Source organism: Panthera pardus, unplaced genomic scaffold (assembly GCF_024362965.1).
Source record: "Panthera pardus isolate Hobbes unplaced genomic scaffold, ASM2436296v1 HiC_scaffold_2, whole genome shotgun sequence".
NCBI classification, from domain to species: Eukaryota; Metazoa; Chordata; class Mammalia; order Carnivora; family Felidae; genus Panthera; species Panthera pardus.
Window position 1 is genome coordinate 13,030,307 of NW_026526765.1, and position 25,772 is coordinate 13,056,078.

General features: G+C 41.7%; 1 protein-coding gene across 1 annotated transcript in view; it reads right to left on the minus strand.

Moving 5' to 3' along the window:
* The window catches only part of MARCHF11 (membrane associated ring-CH-type finger 11), a 102,999-nt gene that overhangs the window by 3,403 nt on the left and 73,824 nt on the right, over positions 1 to 25,772 (minus strand). Inside the window, exon 3 of the mRNA XM_019450766.2 lies at positions 20,400 to 20,592. Within this exon, the coding sequence (XP_019306311.2) occupies positions 20,400 to 20,592 (193 nt within the window). The remainder of the gene's footprint in view (positions 1 to 20,399; positions 20,593 to 25,772) is intronic.

Genomic DNA, 25,772 nt, shown 5'->3' on the forward strand with positions numbered 1-25,772 from the left:
TGGTGGCTCTAAAGACACAAGACATTATTATTAATTAAAAAGTCCATAGTGAATCTACGTGACGAGAAACATTCATTCACACTAATCACAAAACCAGTGCAGCTTGCAACAGGTTTATTCTGGAGAAGTACAGTGATGGGGGACAGCTTCACCCCAGGAAATCACTCATTTCACAGGATCTTGTTCTTTTTTTTTTTTTTTATCGATTTCCTTTGAAAGGCCAGAAATCAGATCATTTACTAGAGCTTAACGTCACTTTCTGGGAACGCACTCCTGGTAGCCCTTTTCTAAATACATAAATCTACCCAGTGTGCAGAAATAAATCCCACAGGCCTTTCTAGTACATTCTGAATTTAGAGGGAGCTACTTGAAGTTTTCAGGAAAACACGGTCCTCTTGAATTTTCAGTTCCGTGTTCTGCTTCTTCATTGCACTTCAAGTTATGAACGATGCTTAGATTTTGTTTTATTTCCTATAAGTGTTGGGAATCACTCCTTGCCCTTTAGAAGCTTAAGTTTTCTTGAAATAGGAGGAGGGCGATCCTACCCTTGAGGTCCTCTCTAATATGCATCTTTCCCTTTCTTCCTTAAGTCTTCTAGACTTGTAGCAAATGCCTTTTGTACTCAAGGTAATGAGAACATAATGGTACTAAGATCGTCAAAATCCAAGAGTAAAGATTCATTCAACTCTAGTCCATATGTTGAAAATCCAACTAGTAAAATTCACGCTGCCATACTTTCTTACTGATGAGCTTGTCTCCTCTTGTTTCACAACTGAGAAATCCACTTCCTCCAGGACCTTCACTCTCTGAGTGATACCTTAAGTTAAGCCTTAAAATGAATGTGTCATCTTGACATTTCAGGTTATGTAACAACAGGCTTAGATTTATTTTTTTCAGGAGTCACTAGACCTGAATGGAAAAGCAATGATAATTTCTATAAAATGTAAATATTAAATATTTTAGGACACTTGCTACACTATTTTTTAATTTTTTTTTAAATGTTTTAATTTATTTTTGAGACATCAGCAGGGGAGGTACAGAGAGAGAGGGAGACACAGAATCCGAAGCAGGCTCCAGGCTCTGAGCTGTCAGCACAGAGCCCGACGCGGGGCTCAAACTCACAGACTGAGATCATGACCTGAGCCGAAGTCGGATGCTCAACCGACTGAGCCACCCAGGCGCCCCGACACTTGCTACATTATTAATAGCATGGATGTCAAGGGGTGATTCCTGAGAATTTGGGAGTTTGAGAGTTCAGAAAGTGTGTGTGTATTAAGTGTTGGTTGTTTTTGTTGTTGTTGGTGGTGGTGGTTTCTTTTTGTTTATTTATTTATTTTTTATTTCTTTTTTATCATTTTCCTCCCAGTAACATTTAATTCGAGCATCCCCTTATTGATGTGCAGAGGAACATTTTTGTTAGGGAATAATATGCTTCAAAAAGAGAAAGTTCAAATGTTTCCGGTTTCACTAAAATAAAAGCAGAGGGGTGATGTGTGGGTAAAATATATCCCAAATTTGTAAGTGGTGTGTTGGTTGAATTTTTTTCTATGGTAGCAGAAAATGAATTAATTACCCAAATACATGATGGGGAAGACCATCAAGGTCCCATGTTCACATGCTCACATGCACAAGCATGTACACACGCACACGCACACACACACACGCGCACACACACACACACACACACCACTTGTCCATATTTATTGCAACACAAATGATATGTTGCAATTAACAGAGACTTGCAAAAATTATAATCAAATACAAACAAATTTTGATATTAACAATCAAACTACTGATCAAATCATTTCATTTTTTTTTGTGTGTTACCAGTCTCAGCTCTTGTTCAAAGAGGTTTGGTTGATTTTCAGAACTTAAATTATCATCAAGGATCTATTTTGTGCCAAGCACTGTGCTAAGTGCTTTACGTGCACGGTTTTCATTTTATCTTGGCAGTAACTCTACAAATAGACACCACGATTGAACAACTTGATGGTTGAGGAAATTGAGACTTAAATGTAATAACTGTCCAACATCAAGACATAAGAATAAGAGCAGAGACTGGGGCTCAAATTTGTCTACATATAAACCTTGTGTACAATAGTCCTATCCATGCTAAATTTCCAATGCAAGGCGGTCTCTCAGAATGAAGATCAACTAAAAGAACCCTCGCTACGGACTCAATGTATCCTTCCAAAATTCATACCTTGAAGCCCTAATCCCTAATCCCTATGTGGAGGTGGGACCTGTGGGAAGGTAATAAGGGCTATTTTGAGTCATGAGGGTGAGACTCTCATGATTGGATTAATGTCCTTATATAATCTGGAAGAGACAGCAAGGAAAGGCCATGTGAGAACACATGAGAAAGACAGCCATCTGCAAACCACAGTGAGAGACCTAACCAGACACTGAATATGCTAGCACCTTGACCTTGGACTTCCCGGCCTCCAAAACTAAGAATAAATGTCCTGTGGTATTTTGCTATAGAGGCTTGAACAGACAAAGCCAGACCTTGCAGACCTACACCATCCTCATGGAAAATATGAGTAAATTAAGTCCTGGAGACTGTGATTTGGACAAAGTTATACCATTAACTGCCATTTTTAATATCTTGTAGGTCACTGACACTGTTATATCTCTAAAAGCGCCAGTGAAACAGCCCCTTCCTCCTCTTCCCACCCACAGGAAGAAAGTTGTTGAAGACAACACTGTAAGTGGTGACAGCTTCATCTGGGAAGCTGCCTCCACCTTGAGGTTTCCCAAGAAGTGAGAGGTTCTGATGAAACCACAAAGGAGCACAGGTGAAAGCCCTGTGTGCCGTCCAATCAAAACAACCTTTGGGAGAAGCTAAAGAACTTGCAATGCACAGCACACATTTGGCCAGAAAACGCTCCTGACTGTGAAAATGTCCAAGATTTTTAGACTAAATTTCACCAGTGTCCATTGCCAAGATCTCTTTCACTCTGTCTCCCTCTTTTTCTCTCTGCCCATCTCTCTCAATGAAAGTTACACATACTCTATAAAATATAACCTATGTCATTCTGAGAAGTCAGTGGGCAAGAGAAGAAGAATGGAAACTTTGGGTGGGAACTTTGGGACCCATTTAATCCCATTTAAGAACAGTTTAGAACCAGTTTCAAAAAATGGACACATTTAAAAACATTTCTTTAATGTTTATTTTTGAGGGGGGAGGGGCAGAAAGAGAGGGAAACACAGAATCCAAAGCAGCTCCAGGCTCTGAGCTGTCAGCACAGAGACTGGCATGGGGCTCAAACTCATAGACTGAGATTATGACATGAGCCGAAGTCGGATGCTTAACCAACTGAGCCACCCAGATACCCCAACATGGACCCATTTTTGACTCCTTAATTGCCACTACTTGAGGACCAGAGCATGGTTGTATAAGAAAGATCAACTAAATGAGACTGTGGTCCAAGATACCCTTTGATGCATAATCTTTGCTGGGGTGTCATAAAATGCATTAATCTTCCCGGCTTATTTTTCCCAACCTACCCCAAATTTAAATGCTGAACACTTAATGGAAAGTTAGATATGAGTATAGAGGTCAACGCTTGGACACATAAATCATTCCCCCATTGCTGAATCTTGTTAATATGAATCTTGAAGAAATAAGCATGAGTGATTACTTCTTTGCATAACGAATGCTTTTTGTTGAACTAAACTATATGTGGAGCTTAAAGAAAAAAATGCAAAAATATGAAACTTAGAGATGAAAATTGAAAGACAATACATATGCCCTCACTGAAGTCACTAGACTCACACAACAAAGCCATCAGAAATTGGTATCTTAAAAGCCAACTGGGGACTACAATGTCTTGATTATACATAGGGGTTTTTGTGCAAGTCTATTTCCAGTGTTGCCCAGATCAGAACAAATAATGTGTTTTACACATAAAATGCACTTACATCTATAAAAAATGAGTTAATTTTCCTATTGTAAATTATATATATTACATATATATGTAGGTACATTGTATCTATGTATAATATGTATATCTTATACATATATACATAAATTCACAGAACCAAGTTGAGGATGGCAGGCTCATCAAGAAAGCATAAAGTTCAGGAGCCCAAACACTCAAACTGTTGGTAATAAAATCTTCTGTGTAAGAAATGTAATAAGAATAAAAATTACTCACAAAGTTCCCACAGCATGAAAACCCTTGCAACTAGGCGCTGGCTAATTCCCAAATACTGATGATCTGACCCACCCCAACTGATGATCTGACCCACCCCAACTGATGATCTGACCCACCCCATAGCAGAGTATGTAACAGTACACATAAAGAAATGATTATTAGAATAGCGAAAACCCTACGTGATTGCTTCTCTGAGAGCACACAAAAGAAAATTCACAGTGTCTGTCCTCTGACCCGCTCACTACTCTCTATGTCCTCCCGTCTGCTCAATGAAATCTGCAGTCCTCAGCCTTCACGCAAAGAACACAGTGGGGCTGGATCCTCAGGGGCTCTTGGATCATCACTGATGTCGATGACATCACTGCCTGGTGGTAGAACAAGATGGCAAATCCAAATTTCATTAAGGAGTATAATAGTTTACTAACTAGTGGGGAGTGAAGCACACTGTTTTCTGAAAGGTCTTGACATAGGTTGAATTTGCTTCCTGACCTACCACCTCTATTTCAGTTAATGACCATCCCCTGAGTCAATTAAGCTAAAACCTTGGAATCACCTAGACTCCTCTATGCACTAAATTCTGCTAATTCTATCTTCTTAGCAAATCCGAGATAAACCCATAAGACAGAGAATTCTCCAGAAGGATCATGCTCCTACATTTTCACAATGAACTATTATTAAATATGCTTCCTCATCCATAGTCTCTCATAATTTCTTCTCTGGCCCACTCGGAATTAATCCTTCCCTCCTACCTTCTGCCATTCCACACAGGAAATACCTGCCCTGTTTTACCTACTACTGGTACTGGAATACTTTGTTTCTATGCGTGTGACTTCAATCAGCTGTGTGATCTCTGAGGACAGAGACCTTATTCTTACTTCAATGCTTGAAACATAGTAGAAACTCAACAAATCTTTGCGAAATGGGAGGGGATGAGAAAGAGGTGAGCAGGCATCCCTAGGATGTAAAGGGGAACAAGGGTCAATTTAAGTCTAGTCATGAAAGTGCCACTAAAACAGTGTTCTTTAAACTGGTAGAGTAATGGGGCACCTGGGTGGCTCAGTCGGTTAAGCGTCCGACTCTTGGTTAGGGCTCAGGTCATGATCTCAGGGTTTCATGAGTTCAAACCCTGAGTAGGGCTCTGAGCTGACAGCATGGAGCCTGCTTGGGATTCCCTATCTCTCCCATTCTCTCTGCCCCTCTCCCACTCTTGCGAGCTGTCTCCGTCTCTCTCAAAATAAAAAAAAAATTTTTAAATAAAATAAAAGAGCAGAGTAATATCTTAAGATATCACACTGAGACATGCACTCTAAGACTAGAGATGAAAAAAGTTTAGGAATCGGGGCCCACGTTCCATACATACTTGAGCATATGTACGGGTACACACACACACACACACACACACACACACACACGGCCTGGCAGGGGGTAGAAGAGCTAAAATCCTTCACTGGGACGCATTTTCAGTCCAAGTAAATTGTAGCCAACTCCCCCGAGGTCTTGTTGACCTGGTCATCAAACATCTGCCTGAATCAAACAATCATGAACCCAGCTGGTCATAAAATGACCACGCTCAGGCTGAAAGCCTAAGTGACTTATATGCATTTGTCTCTGCTATTTCCAGGCAAAACAGGGAGACTAAAAGAGATGCTCCCCATTCATCTGACCGCTTGCTGTTCTAAGAAGCCAATCCATCAACGAATGATTTTAATGATTTCTCTTATATCTTAGTAAATAAGAAACTCCTGATCTTTCAATCTTTACTAGTCCTGCCTCTCGAATCCACCTTTGGCATAGTCACAGAACATTCCTCAAAAGCTGCAAACTTTCTTACATGTTATAAAATACATGATATGTTATTTTTTTTTTAATTTTTAACGTTGATTATTAACTTTTGAGAGAGAGAGACAGAGTGTGAGCAGGGGAAGGGCAGAGAGAGAGGGAGACAAAAGAATCTGAAACAGGCTCCAGGCTCTGAGCCGTCAGCACAGAGCCCACCGCCTGCATTGAATTCATGAACCATGAGATCATGACCTGAGCCCAAGTCAGATGCTTAATTGACTGAGCCACCCACGCACCTCGGTAAGTTAATTTTTTTAAAGGATTAAAAGAATTCACTGGAGAGAAGAATTGTTATATCATCTAAGCTTCTACCCAAAAGTGCTTGAGAAAAAAGTCACCTAATGAATATGGTTATTTCAATAAAAGAAATAAAAGAATTAGTCCAATGTCCTTATAGATGACAAAGGTATCCTAGAGCCCTCCTATAACTGGAAGCAAGGATTAGAACTCCTTTAATTTCAGCCAAACACAACTTCAAGTCTGCCTTCAAATCATGAACCGATGAAACACCTTGCAGCAAAGGGGTAACATCATGTGTCATGGGATCAGCAGTGGACAAACGTAGTCACTGAATTTCAAAATTAGAAAATACTGGGTATGATTTAATCTAGCCCTTTTGCTTTGGGGGATGAGGGCTCTGAGTCTCACAGAAGTGACATGGTTTGCCCAAGTGTCCACAGTTAGTTAGTGCTGGAGCCCAGAACCAGAGCCAGACCTTTGATGGCTGGTCCAGTGTGCTTGCTGGTAAGAACTCAGACCCCAGGAACCATCCTTGGCCAGAGCTAGTCCACACTGGTGCCTCTTTGGCCCAAGGGATATGATACTATGAAGTAGATAGAATCAAAATCTCTTCAATAACACCAGAGCCTAGGATGGTTAAGTTCTCCTCTGGTCTGTATCTTAAAGGGCACACGACAGCATTGGGAAGGATTACAGTGACCTTCACAATTTATGAAAGTAACTCTACAAACCCCAGTGTAACAGTATTGTGTTAAAAAGTCCTACCAATGTCCATTTGCTGTGTTAAAGCTTTTAGAGTTAGAAATCTACGTTGGTAGATTTCCATTTGTTTCCCACACTCTAAGATATGGACTAAAAACAGTTCTGGGCTCCAGGCTCTGAGCTGTCAGCACAGAGCCCGACGCTGGGACCAAACTCACGGACGCCGAGATCATGACCTGAGCCGGAGTCAGACGCTTAACCGACTGAGCCACCCAGGCGCCCTGAGCATCCGACTCTTGATTCCAGCTCAGGTCATGATCCCATGGTTGTGGGATGGAGTCCCCGAGTCAGGCTCCGCACTAAGCAAGGAGACTGCTTGAGATTCTCTCTGTCTCTGTCTCTGTCTCTCTCTCAAAATTTTAAAAATTAAGAAAAATTTAAAAACAGTTCTTAGAAGGAGACTATTAGTGGAGACTGTTTTCCTCGTGGCAAGTAGAAACAAACACAGCTAATTTTCCTTCTTCGCCAATGGACAAACTGTCTACTGCAAACTCACAGAACACAATTTTATTAATCTCTAGAGTAGATCATATATGTATTGGTTGTTCTATTTCTCAGGGTGAGAATAATACTTAAAAAGATCCAAATCGAAATATCTAGTTACAACTCTATTTATCGTTGCGACTTGTAATAGGCTATCTCCTCTTTGTTGGCTTTGTTTTCATTTCTCTTAAATCATACAGGCAGTGGGTAAAAATTCCAAACAGAAGCTATCACCTAAATAAACATGAATAAACTTTCTAACTCTTTGATGTCATTCACACATCAGTAAGATTTTTGTAATTGAAAATATTAATGGGATTTTTAACCTGAATATAAAGATGCTCAGACCTTAGCTTTCCTTAATATTCTATTCTGTGATCCAGCAACAAAATCCAAGGGTTAGAGGGGATTCTTTACATACATAATTCTTATCAGGCAATTGTTTCACTCAGATCAGTCAAAAGAAAGAGATCGCTTTTGGTATGCTGTATTAAATATCTCCCATTCTCCACTGTTTCTGTATGTTCTGTATGGGTCCATTAATTTAGAATAAATGAGTAAAGACTTCGCAAAATAGCTACATTACTTTGGGCTTTTAGGGAAAATTTTTCTCCATGTCTGATCTAAAATCAGATCCCCCATACCTCAAATAAATATTTATTCCTGTTGTTATGCCTTAGGTGTTTGAGACAGCAACTCAATGTGGTTTCACTTCATGAATAAACAACAACACTTTGTAAATTAGCTATTCAAGCTCAGCATATAAGAAGGGGTCCTGACTAAATAATAAATAGAATTGACCGAATCACATAAATATTCTTACACAGGCTCTGGGAGCGACAAGGTCTGGATTCCAATGTCAGGTCCCTCTTCCAATCCGGGTGACCTTGGCAGAACTACTTAATGGCGCCTTCAGTTTTCTCATCTCTGAGATGATATAGTGGCAGTACCTACACTTAGTGGAGCAATGTGGGGATTAAGAGTGACATTTGAGGAAAAGTACCTGGATTAGGAAACATAATCTTACCTATTATTGGAGATCATGGTTTTTAAAACCTCATTTCTACCTATTTGGAGGCCCCTGAAAACACATACGGGCTTCGTCTCTATGCCCATCTCTGTGGTTCCTCATGACCCAAGCTTGTCGCCTGCTCCCTGTCAGCAAACCCATAGTCCCCAACCTGCCGTGATGTGCGCATCATCTAGAAGAATCTTCATGTTCACATTTCTCTTCAGTAAATAAGGTTCTTTGCTGCAAAACAGTCCTAAGTCAAGAGATCCCTAAAGAGGCGGGTGTCAGTTCTGAAGACCAATCTCCAGGTTTTTAGGTTAGAGGGCCTGCCTCTTAGTGTCCTGGGTCCCACTGCCATGCAGTCTAGTCTGATCTGTCCTCCCAGGAAAACTTCCTGTTCCCACACCGAGGTGACCCTATCTCACATTGGCCTAGGGACACACTCAGATTTCTCTACGGTTGCTGCAGCCACGCGTGAGCCTCGTTGTATTTAAAGTCCCACAACTACTCTTCGGGAGAACAGTAAAGTCACACAAAAGAAAGAGTCAAGTTGCACAAAACGTATGGCCACGTGAGCCTATGGTGTGGCCACAGGAGATTTCCTCTCCTGGCCCCTCAGCCGCTCTCAACAATCACAGAGGATCTGTCCCCTGGCTCCTGGCTCCCCGAAGCTCCCTCAACACACAGGACTCCAGGCCCATGTGGACGACCTGACCTAACGTACATGCCCCTTGCCCTCTGCTGCCCCTCCTTCACTCCAGCCTGGAGCCCTTCCCTTCCAGAAACCGTTCCAACTGCTAGCTTTGAAACTCTCCCACCCAGTGCGGACAACCACCCTCCAGGGCTTCTTACCCATGTTTTTCATCTCAATGCATCCTCTTCTACCTCCTGAAGACACCCCCCCCCCATCTGCTACTTCTTTCTGGCTTTGTTTCCTCCCCCAGTACTGAGAAAGCACACCCACCCCATAATCACTCTCCCAGCACGGGGCCGGGGGGGGGGGGGGGGGGGGGGGAGGAGGGAGGGCAGTGAAAAGGTAAGGTCGACATTGCTGCTTCCTCTCTCTGCAACTCTGCATTACAAACCCCCTCTGAGCCCAGCCTCATAGTTCACCTCTCTGCACCTGCTCCTCATCCCTACCGGGTAAAAATACAGAGCCACATGGCTGTGCAGACTGGGGGCTCCAGCCTCTGGCGGGGGGGGGGGGAGGCGCTCCATCATACCCAGTGGTCCTTAATGCTCCAAAGCCCTCCACCACCGAACTTCATTTCTAAAGCTCCCCTCAGACTCTTCCCCATGCTGCCTCTTCTCCATCTCAGCAGATTGTCTCATAGCCCTCTGCCTGATTTGCATGTCTCTGTGTTCCTCAAACTGCTGCTCTTCTCGCCCAGATCACCTTCCCCTGCAGCCTGTGGCTTCAAGTACCAGATACAAATCTCCAGCTCAAATTTCTATCCTGAGCTCCAGACCGCTATACGCAGCCACTGCCTGGCCCTATCCACTCGATTCCTCAGAAATTCTGCAAAAAGAAAATGTTCAAACAGCACCTATCATCTTTCTCTCCCATCTACCAATCAGCCTCTGTGAATCACACCTGATGGTCCCTCTCCCTTACCCCTGACCTCCACCCCTACCTCCACTGATCTGATCCCCGTTATCTGGAGATGAACCTCTTTGAGTTCCAGCAGCTGCCTATCAGCCCTGATGTTGGCCTAATCCTTCGCCTGGATTATTATCTTCTTGCCTTCCCAGCATGCCCACCACACTCTCCTGACCCCTTGAACGTCCCCTGCTACCAAGGCTCTTTCTTCACTGTCAAGCTGACCAGTCACAGGCGGCAGACCACCCTCCAGGGGCTCCCTGAGCTTTCACGGTCCCGTCCCAAATCCATGCTCCAGCCACAGGGTCCTGCTAGATGATCACACCTTATTTCCTCATTGCTACTCCCCAGCAAGCGTCTTTTGCTCTTGTCACACCAAATTCCACAGGAGTCCTCCAAAATACATGTTTTCATGTATTGACAGGTTCAGGCAGCTGCCTCTCTCTGACCCCCTTCGTGCTCTTCTTTAGACTTTAACTCAAGATTTCTTCCTCCCCACAGACTTTGCTGCCTCTAAGTATGGTTAACCAACATTCTCCCACCTACTCTCACATGCATTTGTCTCCTGACACTTTTCATGTTGCATTTTAATTGCTTAGCTCCCTGGCCCTCTCCAGCAGCTGGAGAGCAGGGAGCGTGTCAGGCTGCATAAAGCTCTTCTGGAAAGGGCCAGACAGTGAATACTTTAGGCTATGTGAACATTATGGTCTCTCAATGACGAAGTTGTAACTACTCATCGATGGCACATAAATGAATGGATACGTCTGTATTCCAATAAAGCTTTAGTTATGGGCACTGAAATTTACATTTGATGTAATTTTCATATGCCACAAAATAATAACCTCCTCTAAATATTTTTTAAATCATTTCAAAAGGTAAAAAACATTGTTAGATCATGGGCTGTTCAAAAACAGGCAGCAGACCCATGCTATTAATATCGCTCTCCTGCACTCCAGGCTTATAACGACACAGTCAACACTTAGCAAATGTTGGCTCAATAGATGACAGGGACCCATTTGGCTAAATGGCCTCCAGATGAGAGAGACGGCTAAGAGCGTCACATTTTCTCTGGAGGAAACAGAAGTCAACAAGATCAGCATATTTGGTCTGTTGCTTTGCTAACTATGTCAATGTTTGCCCCAGAGAGCTTGAACTTTACAAGGTCAAAGGACAGGAAGGCAAGGGGTTGTGTCTTCTCTCCCTGAGGAAGCCTAAAGAGTTAATTCGCTTTGAGAGTCCATTGCAAGCACAGCACTGAAGGTCAAGTGCCAAAAAACAAGTTCCCTTCTATCTTATTTCCTGGGGTTTTAAAGGCAGCAATATCTCTGATAACCAACTATGATAATAATCTTTAGAGAAATTGGTAAACAGTATGATTAAGGCATAGAAAAGCCTTTAATTTGTACCTCCAGAGTAAAATGCTAATAATGGCATACTTTTCAAAGCATATACATGATAAAGATTTGGTTTTCCTCTAACAATTTTGAATTGCAAAGCACCACTCTGCCTCTCTGAGGGGCCTGGCCTCAGGGGTCAGAAAGCGAAGGCTCAGATAGGAGGCTGGGACTGGTGTGGGAGGATGCACTCCTGTTCGAGACTCTTTCGCGACAAAGTTGCGGCATTTCCTAGCGCATGATGCCTGCTAAGACATTCTGTATTCGGGAAATAACATCGATACTTGTAAAAGACTCTGCTCTGTTTAAGGAATGATTCCCATCAAGCTAGCAGCACGTGCAAATCTGGTAGTGGTCCTGGCTGCAGCAGCCGACCTCAGAACCCAGCCCTCTGCCTGGGAGGAAGTTTGAAGGGAAACCCAGAGGGGCTCCGGGCAAGAGCAGAAGGAGGCTTTTGTCCTCCCTGCAGGGGTACCGATCCCCAGTCAAATCACAGATCAGGGAATGGAAGCATGTCTTGAGAGCGGAGGTGGCTGATAGTCTTTTCCTGTCTTGGAGGGAAAATTGAAAATTGTGATAGGAAGATTAAAAAAGGAAGTACCGGGCTAGTCAACTTTCCTAGTTATTCTGCCAAACAGTGTTTAAGTTGAGCTGCTTTTTTTCACATGCCTTATGATTCACGCAGATGCTTCCACATTGGTGCTTCCTAGGAAACTCTGGGAGAGGAGAGCGGTGCCGCCCTCCTACACTCTGCCTTCCGCAGCCCAAAGCTCTGCCCGCAGCTCTGAAACAGCCTCTGCGGGCCCACTACGTGCTGAGGACCTACTGACGTTCAAAGCTCTGTTCTCTGGAATGATTCTGGTGGCTCAGATCCCAGACTCCGTGGTGGTGGTGGTGGCGACAGGGGTGTAGTGCCATGAAAGGCTGGATGTGGGCTCCCGGTGTTTTGTGATTTAAAAAAAAAAAAAAGAAAGTCAACATATATTTGGAGTCTTAGGATCAAACTTACTGACAGTTTTGAATGGGGTGGAGCTGCCCTGCTGGTGTGACCCTGAGAAGAGGTGTGGAGCCTGTGGGTGGCTGACAGCTATTCTCCCCCATTTCTCATAGAAGAGGCCCCCAGAACCACACTGGATTCTGCGATCCTGGCTCTCCTACTCTATCGGGCATCCTTCACCCCTCTGCGCAGGACAGAACCTACACAGGCCCTGAAGAATGCTGGTGAACGAGACTGTCCTCTTGGTAATTTTACGTTTCTCACTCGAAGCTATTTGATAGATTTTATATTTATCCATAAATATTTTGTCTCTCTGCAGTGAGCCAAGGGCTGCACATTTTACAAACTTTGCCCAAATTTCTTTTTCAAACTCACTCATCTATACGGTCGATGACCCTGTGTGACAATCTAAGAATTGAAGGCTCCCCTGTTGTCTCCTGCAAACTCATTTTTTTTTCTGCTCCACATCATGGCATATTCCAACTTCCAATGCTAATTTCTTTCAAACTCTTTAAGTAAATATCTGTTTTTCACCTAAAATGCTTTAGGAACTTCTGAATCATGCTGTCAAGTGCCAGAGAGCATGGAAAATTTTAAACAAGAGATAGTCCAACAGTCATTTATATTTTGCTTGGAATGCATTAGAATTTTTCTTCCTTAGTTGATTTACTTTCTTAATCACGCTTTGCTTATGCTAATTGGTTTATATTTGTTGAAAACAAGCCACAGGAAGAAAGAGAATCTAAAAGCCTCATTTTAGAAAGAAACAACCCTGGCATGAAATACACAACTGGCGGGGCACCTGGGTGGCTCAGTTAAGTGTCCGACTTCAGCTCAGGTCATGATCTCGCAGTCTGGGAGTTTGTGCCCTGAGTCGGGCTCTGTGCTGATAGCTGGGAGCCTGGAGACTGCTTTGGATTCTTTGCCTACCTCTCTCTCTCTCTCTCTCTCTCTGCCCCACCCCCCAATGGTGCTCTGTCTCTCTCTCTCAGAAATAAACATTAAAAAAATTTTTGAAATAGACAACTGGCCATCCTCAATGGGGAGAACTCATTTGTGGTAACCAAGGGTTTGATTATCCTGAAATTCTTGGTTAAAAGTCTTCACTTTTCCTCATACAATATCACAGAATTAGAAAATGTACGTTTTAAGTTTCATGTCAATGAAAGGTTCAATGATGTGTTACTTTTAGCTGCTCTGCCTGGGGAAAAAAAATAGCACAGTGAAGCAGTATGGAAAGTAAGAGAGAAATGTTACCTTAGCTTTTAAAAATGTAAACACGTGTCTCCGATATAATCAAGGACTGTAAGAATATGTGGTATTTACTTATTTGAAGTTCTATAATGAAATGTGAATACATTACCAACTGGTAACTCTATATCGTTTTCTTGTGTGTGCCCAAGAACCTTTAACTAGACAGATCATCAACTGTGAAAAACAGATTTTTTAAAAGGGCTATAATAATAACTACAAGAATTCATATGTATTTTTTTTAAAAAAATAATTAGGTTTCAAACAGAGTGAAATAAAACCTCACGTTGGAGGATATGAAATTTCTGCAGAAGGAGCATTTTTCAGCACTGACTATATAATTGGTAGATTAAGGAGAAGATATTTTGATCTGATCCTCGTTCAAGTATACAGCAGGTTATTTTTAAAAATGCCCTAATCTCTGCAGTTTTCAAAAGCAGGACAAGAAAAACTACCATACTATACTTTATATCATTATTTCAAAGAGCTCTGAGAGGGATTTTTAGTTCCTGGTGGATACATGTGTGTTTCCTCCACTCTGGATGTCTGTGCTTTAATTTGTCTATTTAATAGAATAATACGGAAAACAAGCAATAACAGAGTCAGTACTTTAGCCACAGACCCAAGTGATAGAGGGAGGCAATTTTCCTTAAAGCAATTTCTGGGAGCACTTTCTGCATGAAAAAAAGAGACTGAGAAGTGAAACTCCTTGAGTGTTAATGGTATCATCGATAGAACTGTTCTCGAGAGGCAGCGATCTTTGACCTCGATCCCATCTTCTGATTTCATTTTCAGAAAGACGAGGTGGGAGTAATCACAGGGCAGAGCTAGTCTATGTTCCTGCCCACCGCATCCCAAAAGACGCCACGCAGGACAAGCTGCATTAAGAGCACGGCTCCGTGTGGCCATTCTTATTTTCTTAGGTAAAACCACCCCACAAACCTAAATAGTTACAAGAGACTTTAAGGAAAGCACTCTAATGGTATTAAATATAGCTCAAACTACCAATGAAAATGTCAAAAAATGGATATCCATTTTTGGCAAGGCGTGGGAAGATGGGAATTCTCATATATCTGGGGTGAGTGCAATATAAGTCAAATTTAGAGAGCCAAAATTAGAGAGCCGAAACGGGGCATGTGCTTACTACTCAACCCAGACTTTGCACTTCTTGGAATCCTGCCTACAGAAATACCACTAGGCAGCACTGTGTCTAATGACAAAAATTGGTAACAACTTGAATATCCGTCAGTAGAAGTTAAGTAAACGGCTGTACATCCATTCTAATGGGGAAAGATCTCTAGGTCATGGTGCTGCATGAAAATGACTATGTTTTGAATAATACGAATAGTATGATCCCACTTATATTAAAACACCTACGTGTCTATGTACCCATACACATGTTAACCTAATGAAAAAGATCTGGTGGATGTACACCAAAATGTTGGGGGAGGGGGACCTTTCTGCAAAGGGAATGACATAACAGGGCAGTGGGAGTGAAGCCTTTTCTTTTAAACTTTATATATTCATAAAATGGGTTTATTTGAATATGTACATGTTTATACTATGTGGACAATTAAGAGATTTTTTTAAAAGAACAAAGTGATCCACGTTCTTAAATTTTTTTAAATGTTTTATTATCCATAGATGAGACAGAGGGAGACAGGGTGCGAGCAGGGGAGGGGCAGGGAGAGAGAGGGAGACACAGAATTTGAAACAGGCTCCAAGCTGTCAGCACAGAGTCTGACACAGGGCTCAAACCCAAGAACCGCGAGGTCATGACCTGAGCCGGAGTCGGATGCTTGACCGACTGAGCCACCCAGGCGCCGCTTAAATTTTGTGGCCATAACCAGCCCCTTCCATGGGTATCTCAAGGAAGCTCAAAACATATTCCAGACATGGATTCGGTCCTAATTTAGAGTGTTAATGAAATTAAGCATAAGCACTGCTATCCCGAGTTCAGGAATCCCACTAACTGGGTTCTAGCTTCATTTTATTGCTTTGACAGAAAATTGAACTCACCTCATCAGGTTCTACCAGACACTCAAATGACTTGGTAACTACTGCCCTCACTTTTTGGATGCAAGTTCCTCAAATGACTCCCTTTCCTCATGGCTGACTCTGGGTCACTACTAAATGCATTCCTCTTACGGAACAAGCTTCCTCTGAATCAGTCAATGGAAGCGATAGCCTTTTAATTTCTCAATGTGCAGAGTATGGACTTAAGAACCAAATCCTGAGCCCAAAGCCTTCCACCATGCATTTGCTTTTCATTTCTGGGTTTCATAACCTTCCTTTGCCCACCGTGCAAATCTTCTTAGGGGGGAGCCAACACAAACGAGCTTGCTTTGACTATTGTCCCTAACTTACTGTCCCAGGCTAAAACACCTCAGTGATTTAAATCCTTTATATTAGTTTTCCTGGTACACAATTATAGTTGGAATGTCAAATATTTAAATACTTAAAAGAGCTCCCCCTGTATGATATAAAGTTACCTTTTTGTACTTCAATTTCCTTAAGACACATTTCCCTTTTATGGTTCTCCGTCGACCTCTCGACCACCACCCTCTGACCTTTAATATCTTCTCTTAACGATCTTCAACTCATTCTTACTTTCTCCATCTCTCTTGGCACACGGCCACTTTGTGATTTAGTAAATACAACCTGGTTATATAGGCGATGGGGATTGTGTTCATCGAGCCCTTACACATTCAAGTTGAATCATCATCTAGGATCGGTACTGTCCAATATAATAGCCACCAGCCACATGTGGCTATTTATTTAAATTTAAGTCTATTTAAATAAAATTGACTTTAAAATTCTGTTTCTCTTTCTCACGAACCACATTTCAAGTGTTCAAGAGCCAAACGTAGCTAGGGTTGGTGGTCCTGGACAACAGATACACTGCAGTGAGTTCTACTGGACAGCCCTAATCCAGGCATTGAAATGACAATGGCACCTAGAACCCAGGGAGAATTCAAAACTTTAATAGCAAGAAAAAACTGAATCTCGGGAAAGCAGGAAATGTATCAATTAATCATGAATAAAAGCAAAAACCAAACCCACTATGTGTAGAAAGAAGTTAACGAATTTCCCTGAGTAAATACATTTTCTACACATCTTTACATTTCTATTGAACAATCCAACAACAACCTCTTCCTAAGCATTACAAACACTGGCTGGATTATAACATTTGTTGATTCAGGAATAATCTACGGATTTTCCGAATTATTTTTTTTTTTAAACAGAAGATTTATGAAGCTGCCAGCCTGTTCCTTCTCACTGAGGTATAAACAAGTTTGAAAAGCTTGGGCAAACAGGAATGTGGGAATGTTCCCAAGTACTTTAACGCCCTCCGAAAGGGGAGCCAATCTTACCTCCTCCACCAGTGACAAGGGGCCATCTCCCCACTTGCCATGCATGTACTCATCCATCAGCCTGCTTGGCTGTCACCTCCCCGTGAAATCTGCCTGGAACCACCCCCTCCTTGCATACAACATCCCAGCAGTCATGTCTCCCTGCTTTGCCCACCTCCTGTGCCTGCTTCCAGAACTGTGCACATTCCACCAGATTCTAATTACCTACTGACATGTCTGTCCTCTTGTATGGCTGGGAGCTCCGGGGGGTGGGAAAATGACCCACTCGGATTTGTATTCCCAGCGCTGAGCACTGTGTCTGACACAAAGAAGGTTCTCAATAAATATTTATTGACCTGAGCAAACTGGGCTCAGAGGGTAACCTGCTTTCACCCTTAGACTCCTGCAGTCAGGGGGATTGGAGGCGTAATCAATGTAACCTACTTTGTTACCATCTACATGCAATTAACAGACCCTTGAATTAATTTGCCCAGCTATTATTGGCTATGATCCAGTTGGCTATTGACAACCTGCGTGTGTACTTGCTAACTTGGCTATAGTCGTTTCCCAATTTCTTGAGGAAAAAAAATAAGATACTCTCTGAAAACGAACAAGGTTGTTCAACCTGAATTCTTTGACATTTTTCAAAAAATACAAATAAATCCTGGGGCGCCTGGGTGGCTCAGTCGGTTAAGCGGCCGACTTCGGCTCAGGTCATGATCTCGCGGTCCGTGAGTTCGAGCCCTGCGTCGGGCTCTGTGCTGACAGCTCGGAGCCTGGAGCCTGCTTCAGATTCTGTGTCGCCCTCTCTCTGACCCTCCCCCGTTCATGCTCTGTCTCTCTCTGTCTCAAAAATAAATAAACGTTAAAAAAAATTTTTTTTAAATATACAAATAAATCCCGCAAGGGTGATATTTGGATTTAATGAGTTAGAATGCAATGATAGGTTATTGTCATTATTTAAAACTTCAATAAAAATGCACTCTCCAAAGTGTAAGCCAGGAAAATGTTGATTGGTTTGTGTGCCTAAGAAACTTGTCTTCATTAAATGGGCAAATACCCAGATTTCAAAAGGAAAGCCCACATATGTCCATATTCTACCAAAAATCATTAGTCCAAAGGCCTATGCGTTTAAAACCAAAATTTAATAATTTTGATTAAGAAACTGGCATTAGCAATCAAAATTTAAGATAAGGTAACTTGGTACTAAATGCAAGCTTTGAAAACCAGGATAATGGGGGTGCATGATTCTGTCAGTTAAGCATCCTACGTTGGTTCAGAACATGATCTCATATGGTTTGTGGGGTCCAGCCCCGCATTGGGCTCTGTGCTGACAGCTCAGAGCTTGAAGCCTGCTTCAGATTCTGTCTGTCTGTCTGTCTGTCTCTCTTTCCTCTCCCCAGCTTATGCCCTCTCTCTCTCTGTCTCCTAATAGTAAATAAACATTAAAAAAAAAGAAGAAAGGAAAGCCAGGATAATGATTTCCTAACCAGGATGTATAAATATACGTTCGTTTTTTAGTGCTGTAATGATATCAAAGCCAATGGGACTTTTTCCCTCCACGTTCGACTGGAAGCCTAATGGTTTCTTTGTTTTTCATCTCTCCTTTTCGTATCAGCGGAATACCACATTTTATAACATTTATGGTGAAAAAAAATAAATACTATCTATCTCTGAATTTATTAAGGAATTTGTAGAACAGTTTTGTGACTCTTTTTTATTTAGAGCAATACCCTAGAGATTATATTTGTATAGAGATTTAGCATTTCCAAATGCTTACAAGTGCATTATCACATTTAATGCAAATTGTTCATACACGTCATTAGCTCCATTATTCAGGCAACATCTGCTCAGTTTACATATTATTCATGACATTTCCCCCCCACACCTCCTTTTTCCCTTCCTGGCCTGCAATTTGATCATTTTCTTTCCTATTAGTCTTGTGCTAGTGACAAGGGAGGAAGGAGGAAGAGAGGAAATTCTGGCTAATCCTATTTTAAAATGTATAGGGTTCTTTTAGAAAAAGTGACTGAAGATATTTAAACTGCTAGTGAAATTAAGGCTCTGGTGAGCACAGGCATTAACGTGCATGATTTGAGTTGCTTTAATGTTTGTGACTTATTCAAATACCTTTAATCTGTAACTTCCAATTAATAACCTAATTGGTTCTAATCATGATTTCCTTGATTTGGGCCTGTGTGCTAGGGATTATTATTTCCATCCAGGACACGGAGAGAGAGAGTTGATTAGTCCCCGCGGAGGCCACGATTGGAAACCGAGTCACTGGACCCCAAATTGCACCATTCCCTGCAACCGGCGTCCCCCAAGCTTCGGCGTGCCTCAGAATCCCAGGGGACTTGTGATGCACAGGCGGCCGGGGGGGCCCCAATCCTGAAATTTCAGATTTGGCAGGTGAGGTGGAGCCTGAGAATGTGCACTTCTTAAGAAGCCGCGGTAGGACCATTGCTCTAAACCACGGCTGCCTCTCTCAGCTCTTTTTACGCCCCACCGAGCTGCAACCACATCAGAGCAGGGACAGTCCCCTCGAGACCGCGTGGCCCCTCCATGTGCCCGCCCCCCACTGCCAACCAGACACCATCACAGCGCCAGTGTGATAACTGCATAATTACACGCCACATAACTGCTGCATGAATTGCCTTCCACTTTCTCTTGGTATTGGGGAAACAGCAGATCAGTCAAGAGGAACGTGCAAATAACCTTTTTTTTTCGTAGGGATCTGTTTAAGCCAAAATGTTTGCTCCTTTTTCTCTTCTAAGCCACTGAATGTATTAAGCAAAACAAAGAGGTACAGGTGATAGGAGAAACTGACCCCCAGCCCCCATCCCGCCCAGGAGTACTTTGTGCCCTCGAGGCACCTGAGTCACTTGACCACGTGGTAGGACCACCAGGGGTCTGTCCCTCCTCTCCCCAAATGCACAGACCACCACCGTCACCAGTCAATGCCTTCCCAGCTTGGTGAAAGGGGGCTGATTTGCTCTCATGCCATAGAAATAAATGACCTTATTTTGCTCCCCCCCAATAATTTCTTCCACTCTTCCTTCCTTTACCTTGCAAAACAAGTCACTTCAAACGGGCATTACTCTGTTAAATTTTTTGCAACTTGGGTATATAGACGCTATGCTTTTTGAGGAAAGCGGCCCGATCGTGACACCCCAGACAGTTAAGTACCTGGAGACCCGAGATCCCGTGAGCCACAACGTTCTACCCCAGATCCCACTGGTGAAAGTAAAACAGCTGTAAAAAATGGATTACTGACAGTTTGTTAATGTTCAACGGCATGGTCTTACCTATGCACACTAGATCCATAAAACCATACATTCCATAGCAGATTTGAAAAAGGATGTCCTTCCTCTGCCACACTGCATAGGGGCTGAAGGCAGACCAGAGGAGCCAGGTCATACTTGCTATTAAGAACAGGGATCCTAGGATTACAGCAATCATCTGAACTTTCTCAACCAGTGTTATAGAAATGCTTTGCCACTAAAAGAAAAACAGAGGCATGTAAGAAAAAGGTGCTGTATTCAATTCAAAAAGAAAAAAAAAAAAAAACATTTTCAGCCCCATGTTTCTCTTCATAATGTTAGACGCTTTTCGATCTGATCAGCCCCCAAATGAATTTTTCCATTTCATCCCGGCTATAAAAAATAGACAAGCAGATAAAGATTAATGAATTGCCTTAGCTTCATTATTTTCAGTAATTCACCGCTCTGCACATTTAATCTAGTTTTATTCCAGATAACAGTACTGCGAGTGAATGGCTGAGGAATATTTAGTACCTGGGATCACATTATTATCTTTCATGCATGCACAAAATTAAATATACTCCGAAGATATGCGTTGAAGTCTCCTCTATTTGGAAACTTATTTTGCTTTTTAGCACATTTGGCTACTGCAAAAAAAGGGGAACTGTCTCTTGCTTTTGCAAAAAAAAAAAAAATGTAAGAAACAAATACATAAGTTACATAAGAACATCAATGCAAAAGTCATTAAAGTAATACACTAGAATTCTAAAAGAACTATAAAATTGTACATTATCTGTTACTGGTACATTTCATATACTCAGATATTACTGAATTTTAATTATCTAGTGAGTGATCTGTGAAGCCATTTTTTGTCAAGATTTCGAATTGGTAAACAAATGGAATATCTTTGAAATTCACAAACCGTGTAAGTACCACACTAGTCAATGGGGAGAATAATTTGGTATCCTAAGTATCAGTATTTGTGAGGATTTTACAGTCCAAATGATCAAAAGTCTTTCAAGAGTGTTATCAACTTGAAAGGATTAATTAGTCATGTTCTCCCTTTTGCATAATTGAGACAGAAACAAGACTAGGATTGCTATTATGGTTTGTCAGTAAACAATGAAACTCAAAACAACCTGCACAATTTTATTCTGTGTGAAAGGGCTCTGGCTGTTGCAACATATGGCTTGTCAGAAGAATTCCTAAACAGTTTAAATAAGCTTTAAAAACAAATGAGCTTGAACAACCGGCATCCACTGGGTGAATCCGATATTTCCTTAAACTCTTTACTTACCTTAAGTCTGAATATGTGGATCCCAAATGGTAAGTTTGTCACTACCCATGACTCCCTCTTCTCCCTCATTGCTTCTGTCTCTCGTCATAAATAATTTATATATTATATTCAAATATGCATTTTTACCTTGCATATTCATAGATATTATTAAACTCTACATTTATTAAAGATTAAATACAAAAATGCATATGAAACATTTAATTCTCTAGGGTCATTTATTTTTCTTTTAAATATTTTATTTTCTTTTATTTATTTTATTTTAATCTTTATTTATTTTTAAGATGGAGACAGCATGTGAGCAGGGGAAGAGCAGAGAGAGAGGGAGACACAGAATCCGGAGCAGGCTCCAGGCTCTGAGCTGTCAGCACAGAGCCTGATGTGGGGCTTGAACTCACGAACCATGAGATCATGACCTGAGCCAAAGTCGGACGCTTAACCGACTGAGCCACCCAGGCGCCCTTTCCTTTAAAAATTTTATAACCAAATGACCATTCTGTGGAATTCCATAAGAAACGTATTTCTAATGATTTTAAGATGCAGATTTGATTATCGAAAACTGGCTTTTGCTTTACAATTCTGGATGAATAATAATTAAATTAGTCAATATGATTTTATCATTACAAATGAATCAATTTACTTCAAGCATGTATTCGAAGCTATTGTTTTGTTTTGTTTTTTTCTGGCTTCCTGATGTAATTTTAAACTGCCAGGCAATTGAATTTAAAGCCATTTTAGCAGCACCTGGGCGGCTTAGTCCATTGAGCGTCTGACTCTTAGTTTCAGCTCGGGTCATGATCTCACAGTTCGTGGATTAGAGCCTCACATTGGGCTCTGTGCTAACAATGCAGAGGCTACTTGGAATTCTCTCTCCTTCTCTCTTTGCCTCTCTCCATCTCGTGCTCTCTCTCTTTCAAAAATAAATACATAAACACTGAATTTTTTTTTTTAATTTGGCGTCACCAAACAGGTGTGAAGTATTAGTTGTTGTCTTAGTTTAGTTTTGGTGCTCGTTAAAGTTTTGCCTTAAATACCACAACACGGGAAGCTAAGGAGAAAATAACTTCCAACCAACATCCATCCCAGATGGCTGCTATCACATCTCTGTGCATTATGGTGTTCTATCAATTTATTAATCATGTCAGATAGATGAGAACAAAGCATGCTTTTAAATCCACGAGGCAAAGGAACACAAGTGGTATGTGTGTGTGTGTGTGCGTGTGTGCGCGTGTGTATGATTTTCATATGGTGAACAATATGTTCCAAAATACATAAGCCAGATTCACCAGAGTCTTGGGTAAGCAGGGAGCGGTAAGTAAGAAGGATTTATCAAAAGTGGTCTTTACTGATACCTATTTTCCTTTTTCAGGAATCCTTTATGTTCCAGATTCATTCCGTAATTTTAGCGGAATTAAATTTAGACAGCTCAATATTGTACAATTCATTATATTGAGCTTCAATTAGGCTTAGTAGTTAATTGGTCCAAGACTTCCCGCGTGGCAATTTAGCGAAACATGGTGGTCATAGGCAGATGTGGTGAGGTCCTACTAACCACTTAGATTTGGGTGAACTGATCAGGAGGGACGGATGAAGCTGAAGTGTTTCCTGGGACACAAGAAGTTGTGGTGGTTCACATCTGAGAGTCAGCACGACTGAGAGGGCTGAGAGGCCACTCTGGGTTGGGCAGCTTTTTTTTTTTTAAGTAGACTTCACACCCAGCCCAGAGCCCAATGCAGAGCTTGAACCCATGACCCCAAAAACAAGACCTGAGCTGAGATCAATAGTCTGACACCTAACTGAATGAGCCACCCAGGAGCCCTGTGTTGGGAATCTTCTGACACATGAAGCTTAACTACTTCCTGGCAGGGAAGGAGAATGAGTGAATGGACAGACTTACCAGGAATAAGAACCATTGATGTTGCATACTTGTTTGGTGACACCAAATTGAAAATGGCTTAAAATTCAAATACCTGGCAGTTTGAAATGAAGGTGTTTAAAATTACATCCAGAAAGCCAGGGAAAAAAAAAAGAGCATAACTCTCAGTTCTCATACCCTGAGATGCTTATTTATTATTATCATAGAAATTATTTTGTGTTGTGGAGATAAGAAATAACGTCAGAAATAATGTTGAGACCTTGGAAGTTTATTTCTAAAGAAGGAAACACTGCTCAAACGCTATAAAAAGCTTCCTGAAATTTTTGGCTTTATATCAGTCCGCTGATGCAAATATGCCAATGAGTCTGAAAGGCGTCGATGTTCTTCATATACTGATGATCCTTAAAATTAGCACCATTTATCTGAATAGCTAATGAGGGCAAGCCAGTATTGAAACCAAAATCATTAAACTGATTATGAACATGGGGATTTTCCCTTTGAACGCTGATGTCATCTTGGCAATTTCTTTGCCCATTATATAATGTTCTTATTATTGTTACCATTATGCAAAAAAGTGGGATTGTTCACATTCTTCCCCCAGGAAAAATAATGTTGCTTTCCACCACTAGGAAACACCCACCTGGCGTCTTTGCCCTAGAAGGCACACATTATCTAACGGGCTTAGCCTCAAGAAGCTGTGTTAATGGACCATTAGCTTAGACAATAAAAATAGAGGATGAGTCTCTCGAGGCTATCCCAATGGTATCCCAGGCCTGGATTTCAGACTGTAAGACATTTCTGATATTTGAACAGTATTTGTCAACTGCTGAACATACTTTTCACCTCTAAAACTTAATATGTAAGCATATGTAATATGCGTGTTTATTTACATTTCTTCCCAAGTTTGGAAAGGTAAGTACTATAACAATGAGCAGATTGACTCTACAGAATTGCTATGATTTATTTCTTTCCATAATATTGGAATATGTTTGACTTTTATCTTCCTGAAAAGATGCTCACTTCTACACAAACTATTGGATGTATTGTTTCTAGCAAAAGTGGGACCGAGCGGTTCCTCTTTTGAAAGTTCATCCTCATGCAGCATACTAGAAGTAATTTAATAAACATAGTCTATGGTTATATAGGGCCAGTATGTCCCAGGCACTTTTCTAGGAGGTTATGCGTATTGACTCATTTAATTCCCACAACAACTCTGTGAGGAACGTACTATTACGATCTCCATTTTAAAGATGAGGAACCTGAGGCAGAGAGAAGTCAAACAATTCGCCCAAGGTGATACACCTACTAAGGGCTAAGGCTGCCATATAAACCCAGGCAGTCTGGCTCCTAGGTTCACTCTCTTATAGACCTGACCCATGAACAACACGGGGGTTAGGGGAACCAACCCCCTCTCCAGCAGGAAACCCATGTATAACTTCTGAATCCCCCCAAACTTAACTACTAATGGCCCACTGTTGATAGGAAACCTTAGCAATGACATAAACAGTCGACTGACTCATACTTTGTGAGTTACATGCTGCGTTCTTATAACAAAGTGAGCTAGAGGGAAAAAAATGTTAAGAAAATCATAAGGAAGAGAAAATAACAGATTTGCAGTAGGGTACTGCATTTATCCAAAAAAAAAAAAAATCCGTGTATAAGTGGACTCACGCCGTTTCAAGCTGTGTTGTCCAAGGGTCACCTGTACCATACGATAATTCTACTACGCTCTGATGACAGTTAACGGCTCACACCCTGTTTTTGCAGTGACAGCACAATTTTCCCGGTAACAGCTTCAAGTCTGTCTTCTATGGTCTCCTGAAATAGCTCTCCAGCTGGACTGCTAGCCGTGAGTCATGCCTTAGTCCCCCGTGGCAGCCCCAAGTCTACATTCCTAATGAAAGGAGTCCCAGGAAGGAAGGCTACGCATATGGCTCAGCACATATTCCGAGTCCTTGGCATATAACCGTTGCAGGAAGGATGAAAGGAAGGGATAGAGGGATATGATGAGGAAGAGAGGGAAGGAAGGGGGAAAGAAGGAAATGAGGAGGAAGGAAGGGAAGGAGGGAAGGGGGAAGGGAAAAATGGAAGAAAGAAGGAAGGAAAGAAGAAAGAGGGAGGGATGTGTACGTTCCTCAATTCTGCTTAATCTGCCTGCCTGTATTGTCCCAAATGCATGTACTTACTTTTTATTTTGGTCTCTCTCTGCCTTTGAGCATTGTTCCTTTTTCAGCATGCCATGCCCTTC